This window comes from Sebastes umbrosus, chromosome 14 (assembly GCF_015220745.1).
Source record: "Sebastes umbrosus isolate fSebUmb1 chromosome 14, fSebUmb1.pri, whole genome shotgun sequence".
Lineage (NCBI taxonomy): Eukaryota > Metazoa > Chordata > Actinopteri > Perciformes > Sebastidae > Sebastes > Sebastes umbrosus.
In genome coordinates this window covers 31,808,261-31,833,548 of record NC_051282.1, presented here as the reverse complement: position 1 = coordinate 31,833,548, position 25,288 = coordinate 31,808,261, and the positions used below count along the sequence as shown (strand labels likewise).

General features: G+C 37.5%; 1 protein-coding gene across 8 annotated transcripts; it reads left to right on the top strand.

Moving 5' to 3' along the window:
- Nucleotides 1–690: 690 nt before the first annotated feature.
- spns1 (spinster homolog 1 (Drosophila)) lies at nucleotides 691–22,479 on the top strand. Of its 8 annotated transcripts, none has more exons than XM_037792955.1 (15): nucleotides 691–935; nucleotides 1,502–1,523; nucleotides 8,616–8,831; nucleotides 10,097–10,162; nucleotides 10,247–10,383; nucleotides 13,232–13,383; nucleotides 14,691–14,757; nucleotides 14,886–15,028; nucleotides 17,068–17,220; nucleotides 17,337–17,526; nucleotides 17,620–17,685; nucleotides 18,724–18,822; nucleotides 18,995–19,163; nucleotides 19,248–19,336; nucleotides 21,530–22,479. In XM_037792955.1, exons 3-14 carry the CDS (start codon nucleotides 8,627–8,629, stop codon nucleotides 19,334–19,336), a joined length of 1,536 nt encoding a protein of 511 aa, XP_037648883.1. In that variant the 5' UTR covers nucleotides 691–935; nucleotides 1,502–1,523; nucleotides 8,616–8,626; the 3' UTR covers nucleotides 21,530–22,479. The 8 variants fall into 8 exon arrangements, with proteins under 8 accessions (XP_037648883.1, XP_037648882.1, XP_037648884.1 ...); XM_037792954.1 differs by having other exon boundaries at nucleotides 19,248–19,401; XM_037792956.1 differs by lacking the exon at nucleotides 1,502–1,523 and adding an exon at nucleotides 1,100–1,115 and having other exon boundaries at nucleotides 8,613–8,831; nucleotides 19,248–19,401.
- The last annotated feature ends 2,809 nt before the right edge of the window (nucleotides 22,480–25,288 follow it).

The following is a 25,288-nucleotide window of genomic DNA, read 5'->3' as shown; positions in this document are numbered from 1 at the left end:
CAAATGACCTGCACATTTATTTGATAATTGAGGCTTTTATTTATTTATTTATATATATAATATATCAAATATAAAATATATATAACTGGGAAAAAATAAATATGAAATTAAATGTTGAAAATACAAAAATAATGGGATTATATGTTTAGACATATTTATTTATTTATATATATAATATATCAAATATAAAATATATATAACTGGGAAATAATTAAATATGAAATTAAATGCTGAAAAATACAAAAATAATGGGATTATATGTTTAGACATTTTAAATAGTATAGTAATAGATACTTCCATGGTAAACATCTATGGGGAAACTAATAAACAGAGGGTTAGTAATAAATTTAAGCAAAAAAATAAATTGGGAATTAATTAAATATGGAAATAATTGCTGAAAATACGAAGATAAGTAATTTTTCAAATACATAAATGCTATTCATTACTGTGTATATTTATTTATTTTCAAATGACCTGCACATTTATTTGATAAGTGAGGCTTTTATTTATTTATTTATTCATTTATTTATTCATTTATTTATTCATTTATTTATTTATTTTTTATTTATTTATTTTATCATAATGGCAGTAGTCTTCCTGATTAGAGGAAGCAGGCAGTGTTATCACGTGACTCTCAGCTGCTCTTATAAAGAGTCACGTGAGCTGTGAACCGGAAGTGTGATCAGATCAGATCCAACATGGCGGCGGTGCAGACCAGTCTCTCTGAAGTCAACATCTAGTTTTATTGTTTTAATGTTTTAATGTTTATCCGGACTAAACGGTGCTAACGCGGGAACTTCTTACTGTTAACCATCAAGATGGGTGTTGAATAACAGTCACAGCTCGAAGTGACGAAGACCAGATCACGAGCTGAGGAAGAGAAGAAGAAGAAGAACAACCTGACTCATCCTCATCATCACCCCGGTGAACAGCAGGCTAACAGCACCAACAACCCGGTAAACAACCCGGTGAACAGCAGGCTAACAACACCAACAACCCGGTAAACAACCCGGTGAACAGCAGGCTAACAACACCAACAACCCGGTAAACAACCCGGTGAACAGCAGGCTAACAGCACCAACAACCCGGTAAACAGCAGGCTAACAGCAGACTAACAACACCAACAACCAGGTAAACAACCCGGTGAACAGCAGGCTAACAGCAGACTAACAACACCAACAACCCGGTGAACAACCCGGTAAACAACCCGGTAAACAACCCGGTGAACAACCCGGTAAACAGCAGACTAACAACACCAACAACCCGGTAAACACCAGGTAAACAACCCGGTAAACAACCCGGTAAACAGCAGGCTAACAACACCAACAACCCGGTAAACAACCCGGTAAACAACCCGGTAAACAACCCGGTAAACAGCAGGTAAACAGCAGGTAAACAGCAGGCTAACAGCAGGTAAACAGCAGGTAAACAGCAGGCTAACAGCAGGTAAACAGCAGGTAAACAGCAGGTAAACAGCAGGTAAACAGCAGGTAAACAGCAGGCTAACACCAGGCTAACAGCAGGTAAACAGCAGGCTAACACCAGGCTAACAGCAGGTAAACAGCAGGCTAACACCAGGCTAACAGCAGGTAAACAGCAGGTAAACAGCAGGCAAACAGCAGGCAAACAGCAGGTAAACAGCAGGTAAACAGCAGGTAAACAGCAGGTAAACAGCAGGTAAACAGCAGGCTAACACCAGGCTAACAGCAGGTAAACAGCAGGCTAACACCAGGCTAACAGCAGGTAAACAGCAGGTAAACAGCAGGTAAACAGCAGGCAAACAGCAGGTAAACAGCAGGCAAACAGCAGGCAAACAGCAGGTAAACAGCAGGTAAACAGCAGGTAAACAGCAGGTAAACAGCAGGCTAACAGCAGGTAAACAGCAGGCTAACAGCAGGTAAACAGCAGGTAAACAGCAGGTAAACAGCAGGTAAACAGCAGGTAAACAGCAGGTAAACAGCAGGCTAACAGCAGGTAAACAGCAGGTAAACACCAGACTAACAACACCAACAACCCGGTGAACAGCTCTAACCTCAGGTAGCTGCACAGCGTGTCTTCAAATGAACAGTAATATTAAACCATGTTGTTGTTTACTCACTAAGGCTCTTTAATAAACCAAACTAAATGTTACCAGCTCCCATCATCTGGTACTGAGCTAAACACCAGACTCATTCACAATAAGATCAGATGAACCTTTATTAATTAAATCCAGCTGTCAAAGCAGCAACATCAGCGAACAGAGAACAGAAATCCAGCTGTCAAATGTGTGTTTATTTTTGTTTATAGCTTGTTTTGTTTATTGTATTTTGGTAGAATTTCTTATTTTATTCTAACGTTTTTATCTATTCTTTTGTTATTGTACTGTTTAACTTGCACCAACAAAACCAAAGCAGATATCTAGTGTAAACCTCTCACACCTGAATATAAACACCTTTCTGAGTCTGAAAGCAGCAACATCAGCAAACAGAGTAAAACACAGGAGAGCTATAAAGGTATACACACATTATAAAAACAATAATAGAGATATTAAAGATACAGAGTGAATGGGTGAACATAGGGTGTCAATAAATAAATGTAATATGTACATATGTGCAGTCTATAAAGTGGTATATAGGATGTATAATGTAAAGCGGCGCGCTGATGATCCGTCTTCATTGCAAAGAGAACATTTATTTTTTAATTTATTTAATTTATTTGCACATATATAAAACTGCACAAAATCCAGTCACTGAAAAAAACAAGAAATGTGTGAGGAGAGGTCAAGAAGCCACTAAAGGCTGATACAAAGAACCTCCCCCAACCCCAGGAGAAAAAACAATAACAAAAAAGGAAGAAAGATCTAAACTAATATAATTTTAAAAATACAACAAGAAGTTAAACAACAACAAGAAATACACAAAATGTGCAGAAAAACCAAACAGTGGAAAACAATCCAATAAAAACAATGAAATACAGAATAAAATAAAATATATCTAAACATATCAACAGATAATTAGACATCATGAATTAAATGTGATGATAATTCCCGCGTGCGTCTCTGAACACTGTCGGTGTGAGACAGCAGAGCAGCAGCGTTATGGATCAGTGAGTCTCTGATCAGGTACTGATGACTTCCTGATCAATGAGCTGTGTTTGTAAATGGAGCAAAGTCCAACACAACCGAGGGGTCGCTCTCTACATGCAGTGCCCTGTACATGACCTGACTATTATCTGTGTTCATTATTAGTCAAATATGAAAAGAATATAACAATAATTCAATAAAAACATTTAATGTCCACATATATAAATATAAGGTGACAAGAAACACATTTCTAGATATCAGGAAATGTGTTTTTAACCTTAACAGCAGTATTAAATGTGTCTGTGTATAATAACATATAAAAATTAATTCATTGAGCAGTGATAATTATTTCAATATTAATATTATAATATAATATATAGCTATAAGGACAAAGGCTGCAATGATAGATTTGTGATTACTTTCTAGATCAGGGGTCGGCAACCTTTACTACTTTACAGAATAAAGTCATAACTTTACAATCATAGCTGATGAAGTCAGGAATCAGATATTTTTTTATTGATCATATTTCAAATATTACAATATACCATCAATTTTATTATAATATTGCGAAATATATAATTTTAACAGCTTATATTTATACATGAAAGAACAATATCAAACGTAACAAAAGAAGAAAAGAAAATACAACATTTAACTGCAGGAGGGAGGTGAAATATAAATAATAATAATTAATATAAAATATGAACTTGTTTATTTTTATTACAAAGTGTTTTTTGATATTATATTGTTGTATATTTGCTGACAAGACAAATAAGCTCGAGAGTTTTGTTCGTAGATTTTTTAGCCCGTATTTCAATTCATGTCTTCTAATATTGGTGCTGATATATTAGATAAAACAACAGAGTAAATACATTCATATAGAATAAGTGAGAAATAGATTCAGAAAGAACCAACTGGAGAAACATCTGCTTTAAATGTAGGTGATAATTTATTACTTATTAAGGGAAGTGTCTCGATGGGATATCTTCACGTGAACGTCTTTTATTTTATGTTTCTTTATTTTATTTTATTTTAAAAAACTCCTCAGTTACACAAGCAGAGAGGAAAATAACCTAAATTAATTTGTAATTATACAAAATGTGTTGACCAGGAAGAGTTTTAATGCGAGGTCACTGCAGACTGAAGAAGAACGTTTCCCTTTTAGCTCTTTTGTCACACGGAATATTCTCCACCTCAGCGAAACGTCTCAGTCATGAGCTCCTAAACCGACATGATTCCTGCGTGACTGTGGTTTCACTAAGTCACGTCCAGCCCAGCTTCTCCTTTCTCTTCCTCTTCCTCTTCCTCTTCTTCAGCTCAGGACCCTCTGAGCCTCTGAACCTCTCTGATCCTCTCTAAACCTCTCTGAACCTCTCTAAACCTCTCTGAACCTCTCTGAACCTCTCTAAACCTCTCTAAACCTCTCTGAACATCTCTAAACCTCTCTGAACCTCTCTAAACCTCTCTAAACCTCTCTGAACCTCTCTGAACCTCTCTGAACCTCTCTAAACCTCTCTGAACATCTCTGAACCTCTCTGAACCTCTCTGAACCTCTCTAAACCTCTCTGAACATCTCTAAACCTCTCTGAACCTCTCTAAACCTCTCTGAACCTCTCTAAACCTCTCTGAACCTCTCTGAACCTCTCTGAACCTCTCTAAACCTCTCTAAACCTCTCTGAACCTCTCTGAACCTCTCTGAACCTCTCTAAACCTCTCTGAACCTCTCTGAACCTCTCTGAACCTCTCTAAACCTCTCTGAACCTCTGAACCTCTCTGAACCTCTCTAAACCTCTCTAAACCTCTCTGAACCTCTCTGAACCTCTCTGAACCTCTCTAAACCTCTCTGAACATCTCTAAACCTCTCTGAACCTCTCTAAACCTCTCTGAACCTCTCTAAACCTCTCTGAACCTCTCTGAACCTCTCTGAACCTCTCTGAACCTCTCTAAACCTCTCTGAACCTCTCTAAACCTCTCTGAACCTCTCTGAACCTCTCTAAACCTCTCTGAACCTCTCTAAACCTCTCTGAACCTCTCTAAACCTCTCTTAACCTCTCTAAACCTCTCTGAACCTCTCTGAACCTCTGAACCTCTCTGATCCTCTCTGAACCTCTCTAAACCTCTCTGAACCTCTCTGAACCTCTGAACCTCTGAACCTCTCTGAACCTCTCTGAACCTCTGAACCTCTCTGAACCTCTCTGAACCTCTCTAAACCTCTCTGAACCTCTCTAAACCTCTCTGAACCTCTCTGAACCTCTCTAAACCTCTCTAAACCTCTCTGAACCTCTCTAAACCTCTCTGAACCTCTCTGAACCTCTCTAAACCTCTCTAAACCTCTCTGATCCTCTCTGATCCTCTCTGAACCTCTCTGAACCTCTCTGAACCTCTCTGATCCTCTCTGATCCTCTGAACATCTCTAAACCTCTCTGAACCTCTCTGATCCTCTCTGATCCTCTGAACATCTCTAAACCTCTCTGAACCTCTCTGAACCTCTCTGAACCTCTCTAAACCTCTCTGAACCTCTCTGAACCTCTGAACCTCTGAACCTCTCTGAACCTCTCTGAACCTCTCTAAACCTCTCTAAACCTCTCTGAACCTCTCTGAACCTCTGAACCTCTCTGAACCTCTCTGATCCTCTCTGAACCTCTCTAAACCTCTCTAAACCTCTCTGAACCTCTCTAAACCTCTCTGAACCTCTCTAAACCTCTCTGATCCTCTCTGATCCTCTCTGAACCTCTCTGAACCTCTCTGAACCTCTCTGAACCTCTCTAAACCTCTCTGAACCTCTCTGATCCTCTCTGAACCTCTCTGAACCTCTGAACATCTCTAAACCTCTCTAAACCTCTCTGAACCAGCATTTTATGTTTGTTTTTCGGCAGACAGTGAAGTTGTTTTTAAGATAATCTGAATTAGTTTTGTCTGAAATTATACAACGTGTTTATATCTAATGAAATATTCAGCTTCAATCCATATTCGTTGGCTTTTAGCCTTTCAAAATAAAACATTTTCCCTGAGGTCAAGTAACTGTTTGCTCTCCTGCTCGCTGCTCACAAAGGGAGGAAGGCTCCTGTATTAACGAGGCGGTCTAGCAGCGACATAAATTACATTTATAGAACCATAATAACATGAAATCTATTTTTAGAGGGTGATGACATTCAAAGCTTCATTTGAAAACCTCCATAGATGATTTAAATGTAGTAAAATGACATGAGATATAGATCTTTATACATGAAACTACCCAACAGTTCAAATGAATAAATGTTTGCATAATGAGTACTTCTACTTTTGATACTTTAAGTACAATTTAGTGCTAATACTAAGGCTATATTTTTAGATTTTCAATGCAGGACTTTCAAATGAAACGGAGTTTTACGTTTATATTTGTACAGAGTACTTCTTCCACCTCTGGATATGTGATTGTCTGAGGGATGTGATGGACTTTAGGGGTCTTTTTCTGTTGGTCAGTGTCATAAAAACAACAATAAATCTACTTTGATTCAATGAAGTGAGACGAAAAAACACCAAAACCTCCAAGGTGGAAGTTGGCTCTGTTTTTGATTCTGTTTTCATTTTCCTGTGAGAGTTCGGTGACACCAAACAGTCACATGATCCGGCTGGTAAACAGGATTTTCCAGTGTTGCTGCTGCCGCGGTTTGTCTGCTACTGTAGGTCAGAGTGTGTTTACACAGTACAATTAAATGTTTTAGGTTTCACTTTTGAATTCATTTATATTTGAATGTCAAACATGGTTTTTAATTGTGTGATTTTTCCATATAAATTGTAGGGGCTGGAAAAACATCGATTGACCGATGTATCACGATGATTTTTTTATGATTACTAAACAGATGTTTTAATGTCAGGATGTATATATCTGCTTCATCTGAGTCTATGTGGAGGTAGAAGGAAGTTACCGCTTTTATTGTGGTAGTCTGAGTAACGTGACGTCATATCCGTTCCGTATCCGTCAACCAAAACAAACCTCAGAGAGTCTACAACGTTGGAGAGTCGTCGTGGATACGACCTGCACCCTCCCATGTTAAATCCAGCGTGGTAAACACTACACATCCAGTAAAGGATGGAAACACTTTGGGTTTCACACATTGACAGGAAAAGCAGAGCTAGACAGAGCAGAGCTAAAGCTGCATGCTAACTCTGTCATGGACAGGAAACGTTATGGTATGGTGGTAACGTTATGGTGTGGAGGTAACGTTATGGTGTGGAGGTAACGTTATGGTATGGAGGTAACGTTATGGTATGGAGGTAACGTTATGGTGTGGAGGTAACGTTATGGTGTGGAGGTAACGTTATGGTATGGAGGTAACGTTATGGTATGGAGGTAACGTTATGGTATGGAGGTAACGTTATGGTATGGAGGTAACGTTATGGTGTGGAGGTAACGTTATGGTGTGGAGGTAACGTTATGGTATGGCGGTAACGTTATGGTATGGAGGTAACGTTATGGTATGGAGGTAACGTTATGGTATGGCGGTAACGTTATGGTATGGAGGTAACGTTATGGTATGGCGGTGACGTTATGGTACTGAGGTAACGTTATGGTATGGCGGTAACGTTATGGTATGGCGGTAACGTTATGGTATGGAGGTAACGTTATGGTACGGAGGTAACGTAGCGGTGGAGCTGGCCGTTGCTCTCGTCTCCGTGGTCAAATGGTCCGACGCTACGACTGTAGAGCACCCAGATACTGACATTTGTGTTCTCTGCATTGAAACGGCCCCGATGGAGCTGACCATGGATGATAAAGAGAACGGAGCTGACGGGAGAGCTAGAGACCACCTTGGAGAAGTTAGAGGAAGTAGACACGTGGGACTACGTCCACTTTTCAAAATAAGGTGTTAGCAAAGGGAACTGTATATACAAAATACATCTATGGAAATCAGATTGATGGATTATATTCACCAGAAGTATAAAACATTATAGATTAAAAAGAGAATACCACTAATCTGTGAGGGAAACGTCTTTATTCTTTGATTTCTGGGTTGATGGATAATCAATGTAATCAATAATTCCTGCCAATGATCCTGATATATTTGACTTCAGGTCGTCTCTGACTACAGACATGCTGAACATCAAACATTTTACTGGATTCATTTAGAGATTTTACAAAATAAAAGTCCCTAGAAGTGGAGGATTCAACTTGTTCCCTTCATGGTCTAGAGGTAAACAAGTTAACAACAATCACTATAAATCACAATATCGAATCACATTACTTAAAAATCGGCACCCGAGTATGGTGATAGTATGGAATCAGGAGATCGGTGGATCGTCCCAGCTCTAATAAATTGTGTATCTGAATTCATTTTCCTCTTTGTTTTTGTTTCTAATGTTAAATATTTCCTCTTGGTTGATAAAGGTTAAGTTGTAACGATACGATAGAAAGTCCATAAACCTCTCTGTAGATTCTCCTCTACAGAGACAGAAAGATGCTGCAGACGCTCTCTGTCAGATTTACTGATAAAAAATAAAGACATTTTCAGTGAATAATGATTTTGGTAGATTAACCGTCTTTATTGATCCCCCCCCCCCATCCCCACCTCAGCAGCGGCGGCCATGTCTCTGGGCGAGCCCACGTCGGACACGGCGCCGTTCTTCTCCGATGACAGCGAGGCGGAGGGTTCGGAGGAGCGGGGCGGAGCGACGGCGGCTCAGCAGGAGGAGTCGGCCAGCGGGGTGTCGAAAGTGCGAGCGCTGCTGACCGTCTTCGTCCTCTGCTACATCAACCTGCTCAACTACATGGACCGCTTCACGGTGGCAGGTACGTCACACCACCTGATGCACCGGCACGACCAATCAGAGGCTTCTACACCGAGTATCGGTTTCCTGGGATATTATTAAATATTAAAGATGTTTATTACCTACGACGGCGTATTAGGGCCATCGTAGGTACAGATAGATGAATAACGGAGCCGGGAGTGGGGGGGTGATAATACTCAGAGAAACATTTCTGAGATTAAACTAACAAATTTACGAGAAAAAAAATCTGAAATTTACAAGAAAAAGCCTTGAATATGAGATTATAAAATCATAGCTTTACGGGAAAGAAACTCGTAAATTTACAAGAAAATTTACAAGAAAAAAAACTTGAATATTCTCTGAGATTATGAGGTCACAAATTGACGAGAAAAAAAATCTTAAATTTAGAAGAAAAATTCACAAATGTACGAGAAAAAAACTTGAATTTTCTGAGATTATAAAGTAAAATATTTGAGAGAAAAAACTGTTCTCAGAGATCATGAAGTCGGCGTTATTCGCTGCTATACTACAGACGGGCAACATCATGTTTTTGTATTTGACAAGATCTTTGGGCAACACAGTGGATATAAGAGATTAAAGCAGAAACATTAAAAGAAAGGGCTTTATCTTACAGTCAGTTCTTAATTATTTATTACTGTTTGATAATAATAAATATGAAGCATTTCTTAAATAAATAATTAACTGAAGGGACAATGGAAATTTAAACCCAAATGCATTTTAATTATTAATGTATTATTGAAAACTTTATTCTTCATAAATGTTAAATTGTGGGCTTGCCTTTGGACAACTTTTAAACTAAAAGACTCTGAGTTACACTTGAAATAAATTATATTTTCCATATAATTTGTACCGAATTACATCGGAGGGTTTTTTTTTTTTTAGTAAAGTTGGAATTTTATTTATAAATATAAAATTATTTTAAAAATTACGAGTCCTGTAAAAATAAATAATTATATTGTAAATTATATTTTAAATAGGTGAAAGTCTTGTAAATGTTCCTTCATTCGAGCGTTAACATGAGATACTTTCAGGTTTCTATCAGGGCTGCAGATAATGATTATTTTTGTCAGTGATTAATCACGGTGATGTCTTCAAACATCAAACAAAAAACAAATTCAGTTGACTGAGATCTAAATCAGAGAGAAGACGTCTTTACCTGAAATATATGACAATAAATAAATCATTAAAGTTGTTGTTGTTGTTGTTGTTGTTGTGACATGTTAAAATTAAAAAGTCAATTAAAAACCTCTGTGTTGACTCCACCAGGTGTCCTCCCCGACATCGAGCAGTATTTTGGGATTGATGATGGGAAGTCCGGTCTGCTCCAAACAGGTAAGAAGAACTAAGTGATGACAGAGTTTAACATCCATCAAATCAGTGAAGCAACCTGCAGAAATGACCGACCTCTGTTTCCAGTTTTTATCTGCAGCTACATGTTCTTGGCTCCGGTCTTCGGCTACCTGGGCGACAGGTACAACAGGAAGTACATCATGAGTATTGGCATTACGTTCTGGTCTTTGGTGACTCTCGCCAGCTCCTACACCCCCAAAGATGTGAGTGACACCGTTTCCTCCTGCTCAATGACATAAACACTGAACCAACAGCAGTGACATCAAAACACGTTTTACTTTGCTTTAGGTTGATTTTAAACCGACAAGAAAAACTCTCAAACTCACGAGAAAAAGACTTGAATACTCTCTGAGATTATAAAGTCACAAATTTACAAGAAAAAAATTCAAATTTACATGAAAAAACTCACAAAAAAACAGAAAAATCTTGAATATTCTCTGAGATTATAAAGTCACAAATTTGCGAGAAAAACTCATAAATTTACAAGAAAAATTCACCAATTCACGAAAAAAACTTAAATATTCTGAGATTATAAAGTCACAAATCTACAAGAAAAATTCACAAATTCATGAGAAGAAACTTGAATATTCACTGAGATTATAAAATCACAAATTTAGGAGAAAAAAAATCGTAAATTTACGAGAAAAAACCTTGAATATTCTGGGATTATAAACTCACATTTACAAGAAAAAAACTAAAATTTACGAGAAATTAACTTGAATATTTTCTGAGATTATAAAGTCAAAACATTACGAGAAAAAAACTTGTAAATTTACATAAAAAACTCTGAATATTCTCTGAGATTAAAAAGTCACAAATTTAGGAGAAAAAAAATCGTAAATTTACGAGAAAAAACCTTGAATATTCTGAGATTATAAAACCACAAATTTATGAGAAAAAACTCATAAAAGTAGCGTTTTGTTTTTTTCTTGTAAAGGAACCAGATCACTTTGCAATCACATTGCACATTGCGATACTTTGCAATCGTACTTGGAAATAAAATAATTCATCTTTGAAGAGACATTGAAGTTGTGAATTGGGCATATTCAGAAGAAAACAACATACTGATTTGAATTTTTTCCACTTCAATCTCCCAAATTCTGAGTTTTTATTAATTTATTCTTTGCCTTCAATGGCCGTGATACGGCGTTATACTGTAGACTGTGATACTGTAGGCTGTGATACTGTAGGCTGCTATACTGTAGGCTGTTATACTGTAGGCTGTTATACTGTAGGCTGTTATACTGTAGGCTGTGATACTGTAGGCTGCTATACTGTAGACTGTGATACTGTAGGCTGTGATACTGTAGGCTGCTATACTGTAGGCTGTTATACTGTAGGCTGCTATACTGTAGACTGTGATACTGTAGGCTGTGATACTGTAGACTGTGATACTGTAGGCTGCTATACTGTAGGCTGCTATACTGTAGGCTGTTATACTGTAGGCTGTTATACTGTAGGCTGTGATACTGTAGGCTGCTATACTGTAGACTGTGATACTGTAGGCTGTGATACTGTAGGCTGCTATACTGTAGGCTGTTATACTGTAGGCTGTTATACTGTAGGCTGTGATACTGTAGGCTGCTATACTGTAGACTGTGATACTGTAGGCTGTGATACTGTAGGCTGTTATACTGTAGGCTGCTATACTGTAGACTGTGATACTGTAGGCTGTGATACTGTAGGCTGCTATACTGTAGGCTGTTATACTGTAGGCTGCTATACTGTAGGCTGCTATACTGTAGGCTGTTATACTGTAGGCTGTTATACTGTAGGCTGCTATACTGTAGGCTGTTATACTGTAGGCTGCTATACTGTAGGCTGCTATACTGTAGACTGTGATACTGTAGGCTGCTATACTGTAGGCTGTTATACTGTAGGCTGTGATACTGTAGACTGTGATACTGTAGGCTGTGATACTGTAGGCTGCTATACTGTAGACTGTGATACTGTAGGCTGCTATACTGTAGGCTGCTATACTGTAGGCTGTTATACTGTAGGCTGTGATACTGTAGGCTGTTATACTGTAGGCTGTGATACTGTAGGCTGCTATACTGTAGGCTGCTATACTGTAGGCTGCTATACTGTAGGCTGTTATACTGTAGGCTGCTATACTGTAGGCTGCTATACTGTAGGCTGTTATACTGTAGGCTGTGATACTGTAGGCTGTGATACTGTAGGCTGCTATACTGTAGGCTGCTATACTGTAGGCTGTGATACTGTAGGCTGCTATACTGTAGGCTGCTATACTGTAGGCTGTGATACTGTAGACTGTGATACTGTAGGCTGCTATACTGTAGGCTGCGATACTGTAGGCTGCTATACTGTAGGCTGTTATACTGTAGGCTGTTATACTGTAGGCTGTTATACTGTAGGCTGCTATACTGTAGGCTGCTATACTGTAGGCTGTGATACTGTAGGCTGTGATACTGTAGGCTGCTATACTGTAGGCTGCTATACTGTAGGCTGTGATACTGTAGGCTGCTATACTGTAGGCTGCTATACTGTAGGCTGTGATACTGTAGGCTGCTATACTGTAGGCTGTTATACTGTAGGCTGTGATACTGTAGGCTGCGATACTGTAGGCTGCTATACTGTAGGCTGCGATACTGTAGGCTGCTATACTGTAGGCTGCTATACTGTAGACTGTGATACTGTAGGCTGCTATACTGTAGGCTGCTATACTGTAGGCTGTGATACTGTAGGCTGTGATACTGTAGGCTGTGATACTGTAGGCTGCTATACTGTAGGCTGCGATACTGTAGGCTGCTATACTGTAGGCTGTTATACTGTAGGCTGTGATACTGTAGGCTGTTATACTGTAGACTGTGATACTGTAGGCTGCTATACTGTAGGCTGCTATACTACAGACGGGCAACATCATGTTTCTGTATTTGACAAGATCTTCGGGCCACACAGTGAATATAAGAATATAAATAATTAACTGAAGGAACTTGAAATAAAAGCTCAATTTAAACCCAAATACATATTCATTTATTATTGATAACTTAATAATAATAAGTGGTGCTCCTTCTTCTAATCGTCCTGCAGCATTTCTGGGCTCTGCTGTTGACTCGAGGTCTGGTCGGCGTCGGAGAGGCCAGTTACTCCACCATCGCTCCCACCATCATCGCCGACCTCTACGTTCGGGGAAAGAGGACAAACATGCTCTCCATTTTTTATTTTGCCATCCCCGTGGGCAGGTGGGTTCACGCTGTCTCTTTATTTACTTATATTGTCCCTGTTGTACAGCCTGGAGGGTCCCGACGCAAACATTAGAGGCTCTTTAAAACTTGTTTGTGTTATCAATTTTGTGATTGCTTTAATTTAACTAACCTGTCCTGTGATTGTCTAATGATAAAATGAGAGATTTTTAATTTCTTTTTTAAATTTAATTTAATTTGCACCCACATAAGACTTCATAAAATCCAGATAATGAAAAAAAAGAAATTTTGACAGGAGGTCACAGGCTGATACATCAAAGCTCCCCTCAACTGAATATGAAAAACAAACGCTAACCAAAAAGTAAAGAAAATAATGAAGAAAAAAAACTAATTTAGTAGACTAAAATCCAATAAATAAAAAAGAGGTAGATGTGTATATATATATATATATATATATATACAAACATCAAGAAATAATGAGAAAAATGTATAAATTTACAAGAGAAAACTCTAAAATTTACCAGAAAAAGTCTTGAATATTCTGAGATTATAAAGTCACAAATTTACGAGAAAGAAACTGGTAAATTTACAAGAGAAATTCACAAATTTACAAGAAAAAGTCTTGAATATTCTCTGAGATTATAAAGTCACAAATTTACCAGAAAAACTTGTAAATTTACAAGAAAAAGAAACCAAAAAGTAAATAAATGAAAAAAAAAAAAACTAATTTAGAGACTAATTTAGTAGACAAAAAGCCAATAAAATCCAATAAATAAAAAAGAGGAAGATAAAAATATATACAAACATCAAGAAATAATTAGACATCATGAATTAAATGTGATGACAATTTCTTGTCGGAGTACCGGCCATGTTTTGTGTTGTAAAGAGTTATATCGCTGAGAACGCTCGACTACCACGAGGTTATTAAAAAAATAATAATTAAATGGAAACTTTAAAATGTTGAAGCAGAAGATAAATATATTGTAAGATTAAATAAAAAAGGCAGACACATTTTAAAATTCTAATATTCAACAAAAACAGTCATCAGAAGGAAATAAAACTATTACGACACATTTTTATTTTATTTTATTTATTGTTTTATGTATTAGTGCTTATTTTAAATGCAGGATTAATTAGACAACATAATAAAATTGAATATATGAACTAAATTTAAAGTCTGTAATTATAGTGGTGACACACTCCAGGCTGATAAAATCTCCATACCGTGCATCCTGCAGACCGTTACAGCCCTCGTGCACCGGAACACAATTTATCTTTTTATTTATTAATGTCAAACAGGAAGTGTTTCATCTGACCTTGTTGTTTATGTCTTTTCTTCCTACCAGTGGTCTCGGATACATCGTCGGGTCACAAGTCGGTAACATAGCGCATGACTGGCACTGGGCTCTGCGGGTAAGTTTAGTGAAACACACAAGAGGAGGAGGAGGGTGTTGTTGTTGTTGTTGTTGTTGTTGTTGTTGTTGTTGTTTGTACCTGTACGCTGTCTTCTGTCCTCCTCTCACCGTGTTCCCTCTCCTCAGGTGACTCCAGGGTTGGGCCTGATCGCCGTGCTGCTGCTGCTGGTCGTGGTCAAGGAGCCTAAAAGAGGCGCCATCGAAGCTCGACCGGAGCATCACCTGCACCAGACCAGCTGGCTGGCGGACCTGCAGGCTCTGAGCAAGAAGTACGTTCAACATCACAACACTCATAGCAACACTCATAGCAACCCTCATAGCAACACTCATAGCAACCCTCATAGCAACCCTCATAGCAACACTCATAGCAACCCTCATAGCAACCCTCATAGCAACCCTCATAGCAACCCTCATAGCAACTCTCATAGCAACCCTCATAGCAACACTCATAGCAACCCTCATAGCAACACTCATAGCAACTCTCATAGCAACCCTCATAGCAACACTCATAGCAACCCTCATAGCAACCCTCATAGCAACACTCATAGCAACCCTCATAGCAACACTCATAGCAACCCTCATAGTAACCCTCATAGCAACACTCATAGCAACCCTCATAGTAACCCTCATAGCAACACTCATAGCAACACTCATAGCAACCCTCATAGCAACCCTCATAGCAACCGTCGGGGCTGAAGGACGGAGTTACTGCCGTTTCTTTATTATGTATTCAAACAGAATCTATTCTGAGAGCAAAACCATCGACACGGCTATCAAAAAATGTTTTAAATACATTTCTTATTAAAAGTGAATCAAACACTTTTGTTTCCAAATCCCAAAAAAGTTTTATTTGCAAATCAAACACTTTTGTTTGTAAACGAAAAAGTTTTGTTAGTAAATCCAAAAGTTTTGTTTGCTGTTGAGCTGAATCTCTCGGACCTACGCTGGTACCGCCCCCGAAGTTCAGCTCAACAGCAAACACAAGTTTTAGATTTGAAAACACAACTTTTTATTTTGAAAACACAACTTTTTATTTTGAAAACACAACTTTTTATTTTGAAAACACAACTTTTTATTTTGAAAAAACAACTTTTTATTTTGAAAACACAACTTTTTATTTTGAAAACAAAACTTTTTATTTTGAAAACAAAACTTTTTATTTTGAAAACAAAACTTTTTATTTTGAAAACAAAACTTTTTATTTTGAAAACACAACTTTTTATTTTGAAAACAAAACTTTTTATTTTGAAAACACAACTTTTTATTTTGAAAACAAAACTTTTTATTTTGAAAACAAAACTTTTTTATTTTAGAAACAAAACTTTTTGATTTGAAAACAAAACTTTTCAGAGAGTTTTGCACCAATACCATATAAATATAATATCAATGTAGGTGGAAGCTGCTTTATTTGCTCATCTTTGTTCTCGTTGTAGTTTTAATACCTTTTTTATTATTATTTAGAAGCGTTTCACTGCTCCTAGATGCTTAGCTTAGGTTAAATGTTGAGGACAAATATAAAGTATATGATTATTCTAATAAATTGTATAATTTAAGTTTAAGAAAAAAAAATGTATGTGCAGTTAAAATGTGACGCTGCCGTTCATCATTTGCAATCTGCAGCACTTTGCAAATTTCTTTAGTGGAACAGGTTTTTTTGTGTGAGGCTCTTTCTGTAACCGTCCCGTCACGTCTGAGTCATTGTGGAACATTTACATAACGGAAACCTACGTTTGAATGCAAAGAGTCATTTAACAGATAAAAGAACAATGTGACGTCTTTAAAGGACTTTAGATCACCTAACTTTATCAATTATTGTGAGTTATTTTTGTTTCTTTATTATGAAATCAAACAGAATAAGTTTGAGAGCAAAAGTATCGACAATAGAAAAAAGGTTTTATTGTAAGTAAAATAAACTTGTGATTAAAATTTATTAATGTGAATCAAACACTTTATTTTGCAAATCAAAAAGTTTTGGTTGCAAATCAAAAAGTTTTGGTTGCAAATCCAAAAGTTTTGGTTGCAAATCCAAAAGTGCTGGTTGCAAATCAAAACAGTTCTGGTTGCAAATCAAAAGGTTTTTGTTGCAAATCAAAAGGTTTTTGTTGCAAATCAAAACAGTTCTGGTTGCAAATCAAAAGGTGATCTGTTAGAAGTGGTCGTATCTCAGCAGTAAAATGTGTTTTCTTTGTGTTTGCTGTCAGCTGGATAATAATAACTATAAACAGTTTTAGTAGTTCTTCCTGCAGCTGATGTGTCTCCGTCTCCGTCTCCGTCTCCGTCTCTGTCTCCGTCTCCGTCTCCTCTGCAGCTACAGCTTCGTGTTGTCGACCTTCGGCTTCACGGCGGTGGCCTTCGTCACCGGCTCTCTGGCTCTCTGGGCTCCGACGTTCCTCTTCAGAGCGGCCGTCTTCGGCGGGGACAGACCTCCCTGTGTGGAGGGAAACTGCGCCTCCTCAGACAGGTACACCTGGATTACCTGCTCCGCCCTTTTAACCCTTTCATCATGTTTTCACATGGAGGAGAGAAGCAGGGTTTTATGGGTATTTGACTTCCTGACGCTGTTTCCTCCTCTGACAGTTTGATTTTCGGCGCCATCACCTGCGTCACAGGTGTGTTGGGCGTGGCCAGCGGCGTGCAGGTGAGTCGGAAGCTGAGGACGAGGACGCCCCGAGCCGACCCGCTGGTCTGCGCCACCGGTCTGCTCCTCTCGGCGCCTTTCCTCTACCTCGCCATCGTCTTCGCCGAGGCCAGCACCATCGCCACATACGTGAGTTTCAACTGACGTGACGCCTTCGACCAATTTAACATATAATAGAATCAGTCAAAGTAACGGAATACCGTTTCCTGTGTTTCCCCTCAGGCGTTCATCTTCCTCGGAAATACCTTCCTGTCCATGAACTGGGCCATCGTAGCCGACATGCTGCTGGTGAGACGCCGTTTCTATTTTCAGATGATTCAGTATCTTCACTTTAAAACTCAGCCGCTACAAACTAAAAATCACAAGCTGAGTTAATGAGCTAAAGAAATGAGTGGCGTTAAAACAAATTTGCGTTTGCTCATTAATATCAAATTAACTTTGACAGCCCTAATATATAACAAGAATAAATAATAATAATAATAATAAATAATAATAAAAACATCTTTTAACTTAAAAAATATCTTTTTATAACATGAAAAACATCTTGTTATAACATAAAAACATATTTTATAATGTGAAAAACATCTTGTTATAATATAAAAATATTTTTTTATAACATGAAAAACATCGTGTTATAACATGAAAACATATTTTATAATGTGAAAAACATCTTGTTATAACATAAAAATATTTTTTTATAACATGAAAAACATCGTGTTATAACATAAAAACATATTTTATAACGTGAAAAACATCTTGTTATAATGTAAAAATATCTTTTTATAACATAAAAATATCTTTTTATAACATAAAAATGTCTTTTTATAACATGAAAAACATCTTGTAACTTAAAAAATATATTTTTATAAAGTGAAAAACATCTAGTTATAACATAAAACATCTAGTTATAACATTAAAATATTTTTTTATAACGTGAAAAAAATCTAGTTATAATTAAAAAATATCTTTTTGAAAGACAGCCGTAGTTTTTTATTAAATCGTTTGATATCGTGGTCGTAGAGTAAACTTTGATAATTAAATTAAAATGCTCTTTCCTCTGAATGTCATGAAAAGTCAAATGTTCATTTCAGTTTGGAACACAAATATATTTATATATATATATTATTTAATATTTTATTCCTATATTTTAACTTCTGCACTATTTGATGTTTTTGGTTCTTTTTTTCTTCTCATACATATTTAATGAGTATTGTTGGAGATCTAAGATTTCATAACCAATGACTGCTTCTCTGTAACTGTTGTGCACAATGAATAAATAACGTTATCTTTATTCTCATCCTCTTTGTCGTTGTTTGTGTTCGTCAGTACGTGGTCGTTCCCACTCGGCGCTCCACAGCTGAAGCTCTGCAGATCGTCATCAGTCATCTCCTGGGAGACGCAGGAAGTCCGTACCTGATAGGAGTGGTACGTCGATGTTCACATAATGATTGATATTTAGTTTGAGTTAGTAGAAAGATGTTCCCTCTGATGGAGTCATGTTTTCAGCTGTGCTTGTGTAAACTGTCGTGGAACTAAACATCATATTTGATAACCTCTCGGTGTGTTTAGTGCGTAAACGTCTTCTTCGTCCTCTCAGGTCTCAGACTCTCTGAGGAAGACGGACTCCTTCCTGTGGCAGTTCCGCTCTCTGCAGCTCTCTCTGCTGCTCTGCTCCTTCGTGGCCGTGATAGGCGGAGGTTTCTTCCTCGCCACCGCCCTCTTCATCGAAAAAGACCGCCATCGCGCCGAGAACTACGTCCCGTCAGGTGAGAGGAAACGGAAACGTTCCCACTTCCCCATTTCATTAAAGTGATGTGCAGTTTAAAGCCTCGTGTTATTATTACATATAGAATCAGATCCGGCGAGCCAGACCACGGACCAACCGGCGTCCAGCGAGGAGCTGCTGGCAGCTACGGGCGTCGTCGTGGGCGTGGCTTAGGTGCGTGTGTGACAACACGGAGAGGCGGCGGTTGGTTCTAAACAACAGTGGCAGCTCCTGAAGAGGTTAGCGTAGATGCTGCAATAGCATCAGTTCTATCAGAACCGGAGAGCAAAGAACGGCGCTCGATGGAAAAGATGTTCTTTACTCTTCTCCCGACTGGCTTCGGCAAGAGTTTGATTGACAGATGGTTCATCCAATCAGCTGCCAAGTATTCTTTGAAAGCGCCCGCCCCTTTTCCAAACAGTTTCCAATGTCGTCTTACACAGAACCTCAGAAGGTTCTGTGTATTTCACCGTGTAATACATCGTATTGTTATCATATCATTCCTGATGTGTTAATATGTAAGCATCATTTTAATGTCGTAGCTGCCGAAGTTTGTAATTTCAACTAGTTTATTTCCTTTTGGGTCGTTATTCCTCCGTAATGTTTCCTTTTAAAATGTCCTCGGTTTTCTCTGTAAAATCTGAAATTTACATAATTTCTCAAAGTGCGGCCCGCGGGCCAACGGTGGCCCTCGGAACCATTTTGTGAGGCCTGTGAAAACGGCCATGCCAATATTTTCTCGCCAAAATTCAGCGTAAGTTTGGAGCGCTATCGATTCTCTTCCGCGACACGCTATTATGACACGGTTGGTACCGATGGATTCTGGTTTCATATGATGCCGGTATCTTCACTAAGCTTTAAAACTGAGCCGCTACAACATAAAAATCACAAGATGCGTTAATGCATTAAAGAAATTAGTGACGTTAAAACGATTTTGCGCTAACGCTTTATTATCGAGTTAAATTTGACCTTTACTATTGCTCTTTAATAATAAAGCTGGTATTTCTTATCTGATTACTCGATGGAATAAAATAATCGGTAGCTGCCGCCGTAGAGGAGAAGTAGACAGTTGCATAAAATGGCAAAGTACAAGTACGTCAAAATTGTACTTAAGTACAATGCTTGAGTAAATGTACTTAGTTACTTTTCAACTCTGCTGATTCGTGATCAAAGTTAAAGTGTTTCTACAGTCATTAAAGATATCTGATGATGATTAGTGGTGGGACATTTTTTTTTTTTAACGGTTTTGAAATAGATTTTTTAATGTTAGAATCGATATATTTGCTTCATCTGAGTCTATGTGGAGGTAGAAGGAAGTTACCGCTTTTATTGTGGTAGTCTGAGTAACGTGACGTCATATCCATTCCGTATCCGTCAACCAAAACAAACCCCAGAGAGTCTAAAACGTTGGAGGGTCGTCGTGGATACGACCTGCACCCCCCCATGTTAAATCCAGCGTGGTAAACACTACACATCCAGTAAAGGATGGAAACACTTTGGGTTTCACACATTGACAGGAAAAGCAGAGCTAGACAGAGCAGAGCTAAAGCTACATGCTAACTTCCAAAAAAATGCCGAAGTATGTCCGAAACATGGACCAGAAAATGTCCAAAAAAGGCCAAAATATATCTGAAAATAAGTCCGAACAAAGGCTGAAAAACATCAGAAAAAAAGGCCAAAAAATGTCTGAAATAAGTCTGAAAAAAAAAAATATATATATATATATAAGGAAAAAAAACAAACTCAGAAATATGTTCAAACAAAAGTCAGAAATATGTCCGAAAAAATGCTGATGTACGTCTGAATAAAAGTCTGAAAAACATCTGAAATATTTTTGACAAAAGAGTCAGAGAAATGTCAAAAGATATTCTAAAAAAAAGTTAGCAGGAAAGAGAACGGAGCTGACGGGAGAGCTAGAGACCACCTTGGAGAAGTTACCGGAAGTAGACACATGGGACTACGTCCACTCTTCAAAATAAGGTGTTAACAAAGGGAACTGTAGATACAAAATATACATCTATGGAAATAATATTGATGGATTATATTCACCAGAAGTATAAAACATTATAAATTAAAAAGAAAACCCCACTAATCTGTGAGGGAAATGTCTTTATTCTTTGATTTCTGAGTTGCTGGATAATAAATGTAATAAATAATTCCTGCCAATGATCCTGATCTATTTGACTTCAGGACGTCTCTGACTACAGACATGCTGAACATCAAACATTTTACTGGATTCATTTAGATCTAGTGTTAAAGAAGTTAACAAAAATCACAATAGATATCTGATGATGGTGATGATGATGATGATGATGATGATGATGATGATTTGAATAAATTAGCTCGTCTTTTTCTCTCTGTTAACAGACGACGAGCCGATCGTTGTACCGAAGAGCGGCCGGTCCACCCGAGTCCCGGTGTCCAGTGTTCTGATCTGATGATGGAGGACCTGCTGATGTTATTCTATTTAATGTGTTTTAGGACTGAACACCGATTGGACTATCTGCCATGCAGAAAAGTTTTTATTTTTTAATTTCTTGACCTTTTATTATGTTTTTTTTTAAAAATAATTTCACCGTGCGAGGGAACATGCTGACGTCGTCTTTTGAGGGAACTTTCTTTTCTACGGATGATATTTTTTGAGGATCGTTGGGATCGTTTTCAGAACTGACGTGACGTTCATAGACTCTCTGAGGAGAAGCAACCGAAGCTGCTCTGTGGAGACAAACGACTCGATCATCTGTAAGCTGATCAATATCTGTCTCACCTTCAGTGGGACTCTAAACCGGCTGGTCTGGGATCAGACAGAGATCAGTAGGATTCATGTAACATAACCAAAACAAACCAGACTGCATTGTGCTCCTTGAGTCATTTTATATCCAGGAGAAGCTTTATTAATCAGATCATAACCATGTATTTTAATTATAACACTAATATTCTGACAGTCGTCCCAGGACATAGTGATCTTTTTATGCAGTTTTTAAGTTTTAAAATGTTTAAAGGGAGTGCTGTTCAAAGAGAAACGGGACGGTTCATTATTTTAACTTGTTGTTTCTGGCAGGTTTCAGGTTTTCTTTGCGTCCGGTCGGAGGAGCTCGGTCGGTCCGGTTGAGCTTCACCAAGTCGGTCGAGGACAGAAACCAGTTTGACAGTGTGTGTCAGCAGGTAGAGTGACACGCTGCAGAAACATACTGTTACTTAAAAAAAAAAAAAAAAAAACTCTTTTAAATGAATGTTATTAATCCAAGTTATTTGTTAACCGCAAATTATTTTAGCAAATCTTTTTTGTGAACTATTAAACGGGAATTAACTTGTCACATGTTTGTGTGTTTGCACTATGTGTTATAAACTAGCAGGTGGAATTATTATAATTATTAATGATCCAAGAGGAGAAACATTATGCAGAGTATGGAGGACAGAACCTGCCAAAATAAAAAAACAAATAAATAAATGACTCCATAAATACATAAATGTCATTAAATGTAGCAAAAATAATATTAAAAATAAATGTAGCATTAATTAAATGATAAAATGTGACATAAATTGATATTTCTGTTTTAAATTTCTTCTTTATATATTTATCTTTGTATTAAATCCCTTATTTATTCCTCTGTTTAGTTTTTCCTTTTATTTATTTATATATTTATTTTTTATTAATTTATCCATTTATTTTTTGCATTTTTTTATTTATATTGGTATTTTTTATTTCTTTATATTTGCTTTTTTTATATTAACTTTTAAATGTATGTATTTATGCATTTCTTCATTTATTTCTGCACGATTTTCCCCTTGCATTTCACCCCTTATTAATTTCTGTATTCTTTTCTTTTTACATTTCTTTATGCATTTCTGCCTCATTATGCAAATGAGGGGATGTCACTCAACGTGTCAACATGGGGGAAAAATACAGAAATAAGTAAGTTTGTGGAAAATAAACAAGGGCTGAAATGCAAAGAGAAATCATGCAGAAATAAATAAATAAATGCATAAATAAATTAAATATATACACACATTTAAAAATGAATATGAAATAAATTTTAAAAATGCAAAAATGATTACATTTATTAATTAATAAAAGGGAAAGTTGAACAGAGTACTAAATAAATAAGGGAATTAATACAGAAATATAAATTTATTTTAAATTACTTTTGCTACATTTAACAACATATTTATGTATTTATCAAGTCATTTCTTTGTTTATTTTTGTTCTGGCAGGTTCCGTCCTCCATAGCACAGACCTCTGAGTATTTTATTTTAAATCAGAATATTATTATTATTGATGCTGCATTCACATGGTGTCAGAATAATCGTAAAAATGATTTCCCAACTGGGAAAATTCCTGTTGACGCCGCCTCAAGTCGGAACGTCTGGGAACGTTTGGTACATGACGTCATATTACAAAGAAACACGGCAGACCAAAGTAAACGTCGGGTTGATGAATGAATGTACAGGACTGTCTCAGAGAATTAGAATATTGTGATAAAGTTCTTTATTTTCTGTAATGCAATTAAAAAAACAAAAATGTCATGCATTCTGGATTCATTACAAATCAACTGAAATATTGCAAGCCTTTTATTCTTTTAATATTGCTGATTATGGCTTACAGCTTAAGAAAACACAAATATCCTATCTCTAAATATTAGAATATTTCCTCAGACCAAGTAAAAAAAAGATTGATAACAGTAAAACAAAATCAAACATTTGAAAATGTCCATTAATGCACTCAGTACTTGGTTGGGAATCCTTTTGCACGGATTACAGCATCAATGCGGCGTGGCATGGAGGCAATCAGCCTGTGGCATTGCTGAGGTGTTATGGATGCCCATGATGCTTCAATAGCGGCCTTTAGCTCATTTGCATTGTTGGGTCTGGTGTCTTTCAGCTTCCTCTTCACAATACCCCACAAATTCTCTATGGGGTTCAGGTCAGGGGAATTGGCAGGCCAATCGAGGACAGTAATGCCATGGGCAGTACACCAGTTACTGGTGGTTCTGGCACTGTGGGCAGGTGCCAGATCATGCTGGAAAATGAAATCCTCATCTCCATAGAGCTTTCCAGCATGATCTGGCACCTGCCCACAGTGCCAGAACCACCAGTAACTGGTGTACTGCCCATGGCATTACTGTCCTCGATTGGCCTGCCAATTCCCCTGACCTGAACCCCATAGAGAATTTGTGGGGTATTGTGAAGAGGAAGCTGAAAGACACCAGACCCAACAATGCAAATGAGCTAAAGGCCGCTATTGAAGCATCATGGGCATCCATAACACCTCAGCAATGCCACAGGCTGATTGCCTCCATGCCACGCCGCATTGATGCTGTAATCCGTGCAAAAGGATTCCCAACCAAGTACTGAGTGCATTAATGGACATTTTCAAATGTTTGATTTTGTTTTACTGTTATCAATCTTTTTTTTTACTTGGTCTGAGGAAATATTCTAATATTTAGAGATAGGATATTTGTGTTTTCTTAAGCTGTAAGCCATAATCAGCAATATTAAAAGAATAAAAGGCTTGCAATATTTCAGTTGATTTGTAATGAATCCAGAATGCATGACATTTTTGTTTTTTTAATTGCATTACAGAAAATAAAGAACTTTATCACAATATTCTAATTCTCTGAGACAGTCCTGTATTAGTGTGTGGTGTTAATGTTTCTCTCCACACACTATAGGAACTAAACGGTTAAATTGAACACATGTCGTTATGTGTGGGCTCTCTGACAATATCTGAAACATCTGTTAGTGTGGGCCAGACTTTAGTCATGGAAGAAAAGGTCGTTGACGAACATATTTGGTCATAGTTTTGGTTATCAAAACGTCCCTCTCCTCCTCAGCTCTGTAGCCACGTCCAGCGTCTCATCTCTCTCTGACTCATTACATGAAGAGGTTAACTGGCCATGGCGATTCTTCACTCGTCTGTCCGGAGCCGGAGGAGAGCTGGACCGGAGTAGCAAGAGCAGAGTGTCCGAAAATGTAACACGATGGGCCATCACCACTCCGTTTTTATTGTGGTCATGCACTTAACTTAACTATAACTTAAATATACATTTTTATAATGTCAAAAACATCTTGTTATAACTTAAAGGGACTGTTTGTAAGAATCCTAAATGTCTTGTTAACAGCTTC

Excerpts from the sequence above, each read along its gene's own strand:
- spns1 (XM_037792955.1), top strand. The coding sequence starts at position 8,627 with ATGTCTCTGGGCGAGCCCACGTCGGACACGGCGCCGTTCTTCTCCGAT. Across the intron at positions 10,384-13,231 it reads GCTCCTACACCCCCAAAGAT|CATTTCTGGGCTCTGCTGTT; the intron begins GTGAGTGACACC and ends ATCGTCCTGCAG. Across the intron at positions 17,527-17,619 it reads CCAGCACCATCGCCACATAC|GCGTTCATCTTCCTCGGAAA; the intron begins GTGAGTTTCAAC and ends GTTTCCCCTCAG.